Source organism: Athene noctua, chromosome 12 (assembly GCF_965140245.1).
Source record: "Athene noctua chromosome 12, bAthNoc1.hap1.1, whole genome shotgun sequence".
Taxonomy (NCBI): Eukaryota; Metazoa; Chordata; class Aves; order Strigiformes; family Strigidae; genus Athene; species Athene noctua.
Window position 1 is genome coordinate 2,969,181 of NC_134048.1, and position 12,193 is coordinate 2,981,373.

The 12,193-nt window shown below is 46.9% G+C and overlaps 1 protein-coding gene across 3 annotated transcripts in view; it reads left to right on the top strand.

Annotated features, from left to right (window-relative positions):
• NRG2 (neuregulin 2) overlaps positions 1-12,193 on the top strand; it is a 172,087-nt gene that overhangs the window by 100,025 nt on the left and 59,869 nt on the right. For all 3 annotated transcript variants that reach the window (XM_074915980.1, XM_074915978.1, XM_074915979.1), the window contains exon 2: positions 8,800-8,971. In XM_074915980.1, coding sequence (XP_074772081.1) covers positions 8,800-8,971 — 172 coding nt within the window. The remainder of the gene's footprint in view (positions 1-8,799; positions 8,972-12,193) is intronic.

Sequence of the window (12,193 nt, forward strand, 5' to 3'; positions counted from 1 at the left end):
ATCCTTCCCTGTAACCAAAACATAGCCTTTAGCTTTGCCATGACCCTAAGGGGTCTATATATGGCTTCATGTACAGATTTCATAATAAACATTTAATGAAACAAGTTTTTTTGCTTAGATTGATTTGTCTCCTGGGATGAGGGTTACACTTTCCTTTGGTCATTGAAAGATGATGGATGCTCCCCAGGTCTTTAACATGGTGCTAGGACAAGTAATTTATACTTAGTGTTCAGTGGCTGAGACAAAGAATTAATGTATTTTAAAGTTTTGGATGCTTTGGGTAATTAATTTGTTGGCTGGGTCTTGACTGGCAGTCCACAGAGTATGGGTGGGCCATTTTTCTAGCTGATTGTGAAGATAGAGATAAAGCTATATTTTATGAATTGCTGTTTCCAAGGTCATCTGGAAATTGAGCAGTTCATAAAATATATCTTTGTTCAAAGATATATTTGATTATATAAAATATGATCCCAGAATCAATTGGGTACAAACAAGATGTTGCCTTTAGGGTTGAAAACACATTGTTAGAGGCATGAAGAGCAGAAATTGTCGCTGCTGTCTTTGTGTGGCTATTGTTTTTGGTTTTAATAGGAACAGAATGAATGACATTTTTCCACCAGACCACTTATGCTCAACTATACCTCCAGGACAACTTCCTGGCCAAAAATATTCAAAACAAACAAACACAATAGCAATTCTACTCCAATTACATTGTTTGCAAACCAGCTAGTGTTCATAGAGTACTAGGTTTGGCAAATCCAAGCATTTCAGCCCTGGATTTTAATATTGGATATTTGCATGTGAATTACTTGTAGCTGTTGTGCCATTCAGGTAAGTGTTTGAGTGGCCATTTCTGCCCAATCTGTGATAAAAGCATACCCTCCCTGTCTTCAACAATTTGAGTGAAAAGCCTGGATGTTGGGAAGTCATCCTTGCCCAGTAGCCAAATGCTCATTGATTTCAGTGGAGCTGAGATTTCAGCCTAGGGCTGTGGACCAAATCATACACCAATTTCAAAACTTTCACTTGAAAGAAAAATAACTAAATATTAAGTGTTGAAAAGAGAAAGACAGAGGAGGAGGAATTTATCAGTTGCTCTTTTATGTAAGTAGAGCCAGTATTTATAAGAGGAGAGTGAACTTGCTGGCTCTGTGGCACCTTTTCATGTGATTTGAGCTGCCAGAGGCATCCATTAGAGAGCAAGCCTAAATCAGCAAACCTGCTTGTGACTCTTCAGTCAATTTTCTTTGACCGATGGGAATGGTCGTGGAAATACTGGTCGTTTTAACTCTCAGTTTTAAATATATACAGTGCTGTGGATTGGTATTGCAGTCACTTCTCCCTGAGATAGAGGGCTACAGGAGCTTAGTTAAGGGAAAAGAACTTATATGCTAGGGATACTATGGGGCATGTACAGAGGAATAATGCAGCCATTTCGGCTCCAGCAATGCTTCCAAGCTTCATTCCAACCCCAGGTCTGCTGATCTCAGTCTTCTCAGCATCTTAACACTTCAGTCATCTGGGTCCTCTCCACAACACTGCCTGTTCTCTGTGAATGAGCAGACCCTATAGGACCTCTAGGACCTGGAGGAATGGCTCCTGCATTGTCATACCTAGTGTCTCCAGCTATCAAAGTGGGACCTCTCCCAGACACACAAAGCTATGCCTCTGACTTGTACCTCTGTGGGAAAGGCACAGCAGCATGATGACTGCTAGGCACAGAGCGCATCTCCCGTGTCCTTGGAGAGCTTTAGGTTATTAATCGCTGCTGAAGCCTATGTCTTTGCAGTTACTGCACAGATAAACCCATGGACAGTGGATGCGAGATGTAAATGCTCAAAGTGAGCCATGTTGTCTAGTGCTGGCTCTCACAGTGTAGTCCTCACCATCATAGATCTAGTAAGAGAAACATGGCTATGTGTTAATTAAAAGGCCTAACAGTGGCTACAGCAGAATGCTTCCCCTTGAAAATTTATATTGGACATTGTGGTTTACCTGCCATGTACACCTGACCAGGATGCAGAGATCTGAGTGAGCTGCTGCAGTGTGCAAAGACAGTTATGTTAAAAGCTGTGAGAAAGTCTGATCGTCCTTTTTTGCATAAACTCGAAATATAGGTTGCCTAAAGCATATTACAGATACCATATTTTATATTTTCGGTTTGGAGCCTGTAGTTACCCACTGGTGGGTTGTGGCAGAGGCTGGTATAGGGCAATATGTTGGTTTGACATCAAGGTTCTCTCTCGCAGGCTCTGAACTGCATGTGGTTTGTGGAGGTTGTGTCTATCCACTGATTAAAGCCAGGGTCTTTCACTCCCTCCCTTGTTTCAGATACAGTTGTAGTTAAATACAGCCCTGTTACCTTCTGGGGCATTGGAGTGTCACAGGCTCAGAGGAGTTCTTGTGACCCTGCCACCAAGGAGTTGAACCCTGTTCAGAGTCACAGCTGCAGATGCCACAGCCTGCCTAGGGGCACAGCAGTGACTGCATCTTTACCCTCTCTATAAAAACCCAGAAAAAAAGGAGGACAAACACTTAGAGCATGTAAAGTGTTAAGCAAGGCTTTTTTTTCAAGTGGGTCCTATGTTTCCATTCCTTCTGACTGGAGGGAGTTTTCTTCCGAGTAGGTCCCTCTTTGACAAGTTGGCATTTGCAGCCAGTATTGAAAAGGTCAAAGAGTTAAGGTGGTCAGGAGCTGCTGCTGCTGAGATTCAGTTTTGTCTCCTTGTCCAATAAAAGCCAAAGCAAACAGAGGCCAAAGAAACATTGCCTCGGATAAAAACAGTACAGGCAACAAACATACTAGAAGCAGTAGGGCTGCATTAGCCAAAAAGTAGGATGTATTAGCCCAGGGCAGAGTATGTTGTCTCACCAAAGACACATCTGGTCTCCAGACATGTATGGTGATGCCCAGTGCCAGGGATGTGTGTCCTCACCTTGTAGCAGAGATGACAAAGATGGGAAAAATTCTGTTTGGTAAGGAGTCGCCATCTTTGCAAAATTTGTGTTTCAATTTGGAGAAAGTCGAAGCTGCAAAACATTTCCCATGGAAAGATGAATTCTGGAATTTTCTGTCTGTGACAAGATTGAAACTCTCCCATCTGAGGTGCCCTACATTAAGAGGGAAGGCCTGTACCCCTGTGGGAGAGACTTTGAACAGCGAAGTGGTGGGGACTCTCCTGAAGGAGCTTAGGGAATAGCAACCTTTGAGACATGGCTTGGGCAGGTGTCATGCCTCCAGATCCTGTACTTCAGTGGCAAGGAGCCTGAAAGGCTCAAGGTGCCTGTAGCATTCTTTGGGTGTCCAGATTACCGTGTTGAGAACTGGGAGCGCAGACCCTTGGAGACACTGCTGGACCTGCATCTTCTCCAGCCCAGCACAGTAGCCGGGAGGCTGGAAGCCCTGGCACCTGTGTGGAAGGGCTGTCCTGGGGCCGATGGCTTGGGCAGTCTGAGAGTGCTGAAAGCCATTACTCTGATGGTGACGTGTCAAGGCATCATCTGTGAGTCTGTAGGTTCTAACTCTCCTTGCATCTCCCCCTGTTCCTGTGAGAAAGCATTTTTCAGCCTCTCCGATGGCCATAGGAATTCAAGCTAAGTTGCCTTCTTCAGCTGCTCAGACACAGAAGGATCCTGTTCTTCCCAGTTCTCCAGATCCATCTATTTAAACATTTGGCCACCCGCATGTGCCAGGCAGCGTGGGGAAGCCTCCAGTGGTTGGCACTGCATTCTCTGGAGGAGGCCAGGAAGATAAGTCACGTCTACCCATGATGTCTGTTGCCCAGAGATCCCAGATGTGTCTGTAGGTTGTCCACTCTGGAGGATCTCCCACAGTGAACAAGACACATCTCTTGAAGCAGTGTTTGTGACTAGTGTTGCTGGCTGTTAAAGAGTTCCCTGAGCACTTTTCCCAGGATGACTTGCTTCTGCTTTATGCTGCCGAGGGGTTGTTTACGGATGATGTTTTGTGGATGGGATGTGGTTTTGTTACTGCACCATTGTTGTACTCTCTTTGGGCACTCTGCCCATTTATGATTAATGATGTTTTGAGCTGAGGGTCTAAGGTGCTTTCAGGTACCAGAAGTAAAAGAGGTGTTGTTATCATCAGGGTACTTCAGTGTAATATCACATTTAATCAGAAGTGAATTAATTAAAGCGGTGTATAATTGTAAGTCCTTTTATGGTGGATGTTCAACCAACTCAAATGACCCAATTTGCAGCTCAATTTTTTAGACTTTTATAACCCTCTCCCCTCCTTGAGAAGGTAGTAACTTGGCAGTAGATGCCAGGACTGCTGTCAGAGGGCAAACCTCTCCTGCAAAGGTCTCTTAGTGAAACATGATTCTTGAAACAGGTTAAGAATTTATGTGCATTTGTTGATCCCAGCCCCAGCACATTTTAGGGTTAGTTCTTAACAGCCTTCAGTTATGTAGGCTGGCATCAAATGGTTGCTTGGGTTTCATCTGACTGTGGAGTGAGCAAAAACCTGTAGAAAATCTGTATTGTTGGTCTCTGCTCTACCAGAATTAAACTTTCCCTTCTGCAGCACAGCATACTCTTCATGTGGTTGTCTGTCAGAAAATTGCCTGGAGTTCAGCTTCCACTTCTGTCAAATACCTCAGGCTTTGTGAGTTTGGTGGTTCTTCATGCCTGTGGAGAGGAGACTGGAATTTGGATAGAGGAGGGGTGGTCAGGATTGCAAGGTGACCTAAATGATTGCCTGAAGCTACCTGTAGACTCAATCTGACAAGAACAGCCAAAAACCTCCTCCCTGTTTTCATGAACCCGGCGGCAGTGGTGGCTGGGCGGTGTGTGTTGCTGAACCAGCTGTGGAGGAGACTCCAGGCTGGCAGAGCAGCGCCATGAGATTCAGATGATGAAGAACTGAAATAGCAGCTTCAGCTCAGCTTGCGCCATGATGACAGGGTGACTTGGGTGGCCATGGTCCGGTGTTTTGGCTCTGACAAAAGCTGTGCTGGCTACATCTGAGAAGCAATAACCTGTGTGGAGGAGGCTGGGAAGCTGGGAGCTGGGGGAAATGTGAGGAAATTGGACCCGGATCCCACTTGGTGTACATCTGAGACTGTTTGCCAGGGATTTTATGTTATCTTGGTACGTATGAAGCTAGTGACTTTGTTCTCCCAGTATATTTGAAAAAGTGACCAAAAATGTTCAAAGCACTAAAGAAAGGGGGCACTTTTATGTGTTTGAACCAAGCGCATGACTTTCTGAGCTGCAACTCTAATTTGGACAGGGCAGAGATAGGAAAGGGCTTGATGTTGAAGCTGAAATTGAACCAAAATGTAAAACTTTGTCTTTGACATACTACAGCATTAGCACTCTGTGCGCTGCTTTGGTCTCTCAAGATACTTTAGTTTACTGCTGGAGAAGGTTGAAAGGTGATTCATTCATAGTTTACAAGAACCTAAAAAGGAAAGAGGTCTCTGGCTGCTAGATGGGATTCAAATTTACCAGAGAAAGGCAGAGAGATCTCTTGGCTGGAAGCCAAAGTTAGAGAAATTCAAGCTAGGAATAAGGGCTGCAGTTTAAACAATATGGATAAAAACCAGTGGAAGGTCTTTGGCTGGCACTAAGCAGACTTACCAGCAGTTAATGGCTCTAATAGAGGATTTCTGTATTTTACTCAAGAGATGCAGGAATTATGAAGTGAGACTTTCCAGTCCAGAGCAGCTCTTCCAGGAGACCAAGGCATCTTCCAGGCTTCCCTTTCGAGTGGTGCAGCCTGTGCGTGGCTGTGGATGCTGTGTCGCCCGGCTTGGGGCTCTGCCTGCTCTTCCCATGATGCTGTCCAAACACAAGCCATGCTTGAGTGTAGCAGTAAGGCCCAGATGTGCTGGGTGTCAGGGAGCACAGCTCTGTTTCTTTGTGCACAGTGCTTTTCCCAGACACAGTCCAAAATATTTCTGGATTGGATTCCCCCTTCACTAGTCTGTCTGATTCAACTGGAGAGTTACAGTCCATGAAGTGCGGCTTGCGAGTTGAATGCACTGTCCTTTTCCCTCCTGTGGTAAGACAGCAGAAAACATGCAATCTGAGGAGGAAACGTTCTCCTCCCTTTTTCTGGGCAGGACTCTCTGCTGGAGGAGTGTGATGCAGGTAGAGCCCCTGCCCTGTGTGGGTGTCAGCTCCATCTCTGCCATGCATGGCATATGTCTCTGGACCTGCCTGTTTAGGAATGGCATGTAATTTATCACTGGTGACCAAGAGCACAAGGTGCAAGAAATGCGTATGTTTGCACGAGGTGTGATTCATGTCAGTGGGGAGGAACCAATGAATAGAGATCTTGGAAGGTTTCTTGCTTGTCCTTGGCCCTCTCCTTCAACAATCACCAGGTTTCTGAGCTTTGCTCTGCTCTTGCCAGCATTTTCTGGGGAGAGGGACAGTGCTGACACATCGTTCTCGCAGGCCATGCTGCCTGCTTCATAATTGTGCAGCCCACAAGCCTGGAAATAGTAGATGCACCAATGCCAAGGTCAGGACCTTCCCAGTATTTAAGGCATATTTAATATTTAAGGTATACTGTTGGCATGGTACAGGGTGACCTCAGTGTACAACAGGAGCCAACCAACACACATTCAGACAGAATAAATATTTGACAGTCTATTTCTCTATTCCCCAAAATGACCGCTATAAAAGCAAGGTCCTGTTTACCTTCCCGGCTCTCTGTGCACAGTGTTCTGAGAAGAGACAAGCTCTCTTCTCCATTCATTGCCTTCCTGCTCTTCTGGGTGACCCATTTCCAGGCAAGGATCAGCAATACTGGCTTCACAAAACCCAGGACACCTTGGATTTTCACAGAACTCCTGAAATTTGGGGAAAACTCAGATAGTTTTTGTTCAGAAGTCTCTCTGTCTGTGCCAAAGCACAGTGACCTGGGCAACGCTGCAAGACATCAGTGTGCAGCCTGAAGCAATTGCCTACAGCTGTCCCAAGTTTTTTCTGTTGTCCCCGCCCCAGTAGCACATTTGCAGCCCTCCCCATCCTGTGGCACAGATTTCTAGGGAGCCTGCAGCAGGGTTGAGATGCAAAAATATCAGTCAGTATAGTTGATGGGATTTATTCTTTTTTTCCTTGGTGTGCTTTGCACTACTGGATTTTAAGTTTGATTCTGTGCCTTGGTGCCCATGGAGCTGTGCAGCTCAGAGTCAGCGCAAGGTCTGGCGTGCTTGGGACCAGACCTGCTGCGTTACTCACCCCTGTGCCACCAGACAACTCTCCTCTCATGCTTGCAGACATCTCTGTGTTTGCATTTCAGTCAGTGTGAGCTTTGCCCAGACAATTTGTGTTACCCAGAATTGTTCCATTTCTGCCCATGTTTGTATCTTTTCAATTAAGGACAATTTTGCTTCTCATACCCTCACACATGAAACAAAGCAAAATTAAAGTCTACCTACCACACGAGCATACGCCTGATAATCGCTGTGCTTTTTATTTTGTGCAAGGCCACTTTCAGTGAAAACAGTCTTTAAATAAAAAAGCAGCCTATGATAACTTGGTTTGGCGTGAAGAATGAATGGAGACGTATGAAGATCTATACAACAGCGATTGCTCTCATGCAACCCATCCAGTTCCTCCTCCTTTGATTGCTCTTCCATATCGCAAGATCAGAATGCACAAGGCAATTAAAAAATGGCTTGTTTATATTAGACAGAGGAAATACTTTATCTGTAACACATCTTAGACAAGTGGAAACCATTGTTACCAACATTCTTAAGGCAAAGCCAGCAACTTGCTATTTTCTTTTTTAAAGTTAATGCTGAGAATGAAAAAGGGAGCTAGAAGAGTGCAGACCTGTCAGTTGAAAGAAAAATTGCAAGCCTGATAATCCTTTCTTGTCAGGTTTAATATGTAGCCTGGCAGAGATTGATAAGAAGTGTCTCCCTCTCTGCCTCATGTTCCAGGTGCATGGTTAAAATCACCTCTCTGAAACACCCATGAAAGCTCACATGCAGAGCCAGGCTTCTGACTGGAAAAGCTGCTGGCCAGCCTGACACTGCAGATCCTAAGGCCATTTTAAATAGCTTTATTCTTTCATTTTTCTAACTGCAACATGAAGAATAGGTGTCCCTCCCCTTTTATCCTTTTCATGTGCAGGTTTTCATTGCAGCCCCTCTCAGTGGCTCTTGATCAGCTGCTGATGCTGTCATGCTGACTGACTGTCCCTCTTAGCAGCAGGCACGGAGCATCCATGGCACACACTGCTGGGGGACGGGGGACCACTCTCTGTGACCTGCCTCTGCTCCTTGTGCAGCAAAATGCTCTGGCTGTGATTGGTGGGGTTGTGGGACTGGCAGCATGCCTGTTGGCAGTGGCAGAGGTCATGTATGTGTTGGTAATCATCGGCAGCAATGTCAGGATGCAGGGAAAAATAGTCTCCAAAGAACCTGAGCTCCTGCATCCGTGGCTCTGGCCTGGTGGGAGAGCCTGGAGAGCACAGCAAACCCCTAAGCTAGCAGGAGACATGCAGGTCCTGCCTACGTGAGTAAGGACAACCATGGAGCAGTCAAATCTGGCTATGTGTAGGAGAGAAAAGAGCGAGCCAGACCCAGGGGCTCCCTCTGCTCCCCATGTGAATGTTCCTGACTCTGTGCTCCTTCCCTACCTGTGTTCTGGTAAAACCTGGGTAGCTGAGCTGGCATGCAGCCCCTCTCCAGCCATCACACGGTAGCAGGGGCAGCAAACGCTTTTCCCATGGGAGGGGGCTTGGTGGGCTCACATCGCTTGTGCGCAGCCTCTGAAAGAGGCAGGTTTCACATTGTCTGGTTTCTCTTTTTGTAGCTGTCCCTCCCAAACTGAAGAAACTGAAAAGCCCAAATGTTCATGTCGGTGAAAAGATTTCACTGAAATGCGAGGCGACTGCTGGAAACCCTCAGCCATCCTACAAATGGTTTAAAGATGGCAAAGAGCTGAAGAAGAGCAAAGACATCCGGATCAAGTATGGGAATGGGAAGTAAGTATGCTGTGGGGCTGCTTTGCCTCTGCTCACTAATGCTGAGTGTCTGGGTCCGGGGGACTGTCTGGCTAGAAGTGGTGCTGTGCTCTCCAAGTCACTGCTGAGCAACACTGCAATGCTTCCTTGGAGTCACAGGACCATGCACAGTCCATTTACCATGCTCGAGAGAGTGACCAAAATTCCTAGTTTCCTCAGAGAGTAGTGGAGACAGGGGTGCAAGGAGTGCACAGGGTAGATGCTGGGTTTGTAGATGGGGCTCTCCTTGGGTAACTGTGTCATTGGGTATCATCTGAGATGGGTGTCCAGTGACCCAGGAAGATCACTCTTTCCCTGTTAGCTGTAGCTTGGTTGTAGGCAGCTCAGGTTTCCAGGGGTGAATCCTGCTTTGTGATTAGGGGTTTGAACGCAGAAGCTATCCAAACTCAGCAGCTGCCTCACCAGCCAACAGCGGGCCTGCATAAATGTGGGAGGAATTGCTCTGTTCTCTCCTAGATTTAGGTGCACTTGAAGGCACATCTGAGGCAACTGCAAGGATGAGAGAGCACATCACGGTACTTTCTGATTAGGGCCTATAGTCACCCACCGAGGCCTTGTCTCACTCAAGACCTTGCATCACCGCACCCAGAGCAAGCTCCATCGTGGCTGCCCCAAACTCCCCATGCAGCAAAGTTCTTGAGCAGCTGCTCTCAGTGAGTGTCATCCTAGGGACTGCCTCATTCAGGCAATGCAAAACCACCAGGAGAAGCAGGCCCCAGTGACTAAGCTAAAGGGTTCTCAATGGAAATTGATTTAAATGGATTTTTAAAATGGTTTTCTAGGTCGAATATTTACATATGATGTATATGAAAATTATTCCATAATCGTGACTATGCTTACGTTCACATATCCTCACCTAACCAGCAACAAAGTCAGCTTGCAACTGCCTGACCCCTTGGAAAATTTGAAACTAATTCTTTGCTAACATATGTTATGCCTATGTGTATGAAAAATAGCTCACCTCTTCTCATTATGGACGTGACAGAGTATTAATGTTTAAAATTAGAAGCCACTAGAAATCAGTTAGAAAAATCAGTTAGTACTCGAATGGGTCATTGTCAATTGCTCTAATTTAATTTCTGTTCTCTCGGTTTTGATTTCAGAGTCACACCCGAAATGGTTGACTTCCTTCATAATAACTGTAAGATTCATGGCTCTTTCTGGATGAGGTAGATTGGTGGTCAGCGTGAGGCTTAGGCTAGAGACACCAGCAGATCCAGGATAACAGGCTTGTACGTAGCCGTCTGCTCAGGAAGGGCTGTCTGGGCTTGCGGGCAGCAGAGGTAGGGCAGGACTGCCTGCCTTTTGCTCTGTTGCCCTCAGTATTTCTGTGGCCCTTGTCAGCCTCATGGCTGCAGTTGTTTACTGCTGGGTACTGGAGCTGGGATGCCCCAGAGGGATGTCTGCACCAAGCTCTGCAGCCAGGCGTGGGAAGCCTGCCGGTCCACCCTGTGTGGATGCCGCATCCCTGCGGGCAGGCAGCTTGTGGGACCCTGAGCTCCCTGGTGCTGGGGTCTTGCAGGGTTGTTGGGGAGCTATTTCCTCAGAGCTAGAGAGCAATCAACCCTAGACCAAACACCCAGCAAAACTCTCTGGGGAGGGATCCTGGCAGTAGTGAGAAGTGCCTCTTGCAGCATTTCCCTGCTGTGCTCCCAGAGATCATAGTCCTTCCTTGCCTCCTGGCACCCTGTGTCCAGCACGAAGCTGTGACAGGATGGCATCCCACCCACAGCGGTGCAGGGGGGGCAAGCACTCCCTGGGCCAGGGACATAAACATATGGCAGAAGGTTGATCCTTTTTTCTCAGGACACTGCTGTCAAGTAATAATTTTGCATTTACCAGTTTCCATGGCAACACGTTGGCTCACAGCCTGCCAGTGACAGGCCAAAGATGTGTGCCTGCTAGAAGTGCTTCCTGATGGCAAAATAAGCCCAAGAGTAAACACTGTAAAGAAAGCTGAGCACCTGCCTCCTCCAGTGTCTGTCTCCCTCAGCAGCAAAGGTGTGAGCCCAAAGCACACCCAGCTGATCCGCCCCCAGAATCGCCTCCCATTCCTGCTTCTACTCCCTGCTGCCATTAAAACACGCCATTAAGTGGAGAGGTTGCCTGTCTGGGGCTGAGGCCTGACTACAGAGACTAGACTCAAGCAGCTGTTGAGCTGGGACAGCTTGGAGATGATAACCCCTTGTTGACCGTTTGCCCCTTGTTGAGGAGTCAGCGATGCAGGAACGCTCCTCCAGGCAGGTCCCGATGGGTCTGTGCACACCCCGTCTGGCATCCTCAGCTTTCAGACTCTCCTCTCCACTGGGTTTGCTGGGTCTTAGTTCTTGAAAACACCTCGAGGACAGAGTGCTCACTGGCACTGACTCTTGATCTTGCTGCATGCAGTAAACATTAAAAATTGCTCTGTGCATTCATGCTGAGGGTTGAGGGAGCCCTCATGACTTTGCATATCTCCATTAAGTAGGTAGTGGGGCTGAGTTTAGTAGAGGGATCCAAAAATGGACATGGGATATGGGTGTACATCATTACTTCCAGCACATTAGGAGGGGACTCTGGGGAGGGATAAGAATCCTAAACTGTAAAGCTCAGAAAGGAAGTCTTACTCTATGATGATTAATTCAAGAATAATGGGGTTTATACATCTGGCTCCACTTAGAGATAACACTGGTCTCCAGATAATCCTCTGCGAGAACTGGGGGGGTGGGGAATTTCATAGAGAAAGTACACAAGGCAAAAAGCTTCACGGACTATGCAGCATCTGGCCAGGTGCACAGAATAATTTTTTTTAAAGTTTGATCCAAAGACCTAATAGAGTTGTCTGCTGGAGTGAGGCAAAATAAGCCTTGCCAGGATGTGGAGGTGTTGTCCATGGTGTTTCCCTTGGCCCTGTGAGTCCCCGGCAGAGCTGGGCACAGCTCTGTGTCAGACTCTTTTCCTGGAACGCTGTGGTCCTTAGACAACATGCAGAGGATTAGGATGGGAGACAAGGAGAACATGGTTGCCCTCTGTGACTCATTCCTCTACCACTCTGTGCCTGGCTTTCCTCCCTGTGTGCTGAGCGAGCCTTGAGATCTCTAACTAGAAAGCATGGCTGAAGCCCTTTTTTTGTGATCAAGTTTTCATTTGATCCCACTGGCCTTCTTAGAGTAGGAGACCTCTTTGAAAATAGGGGAAGCATAT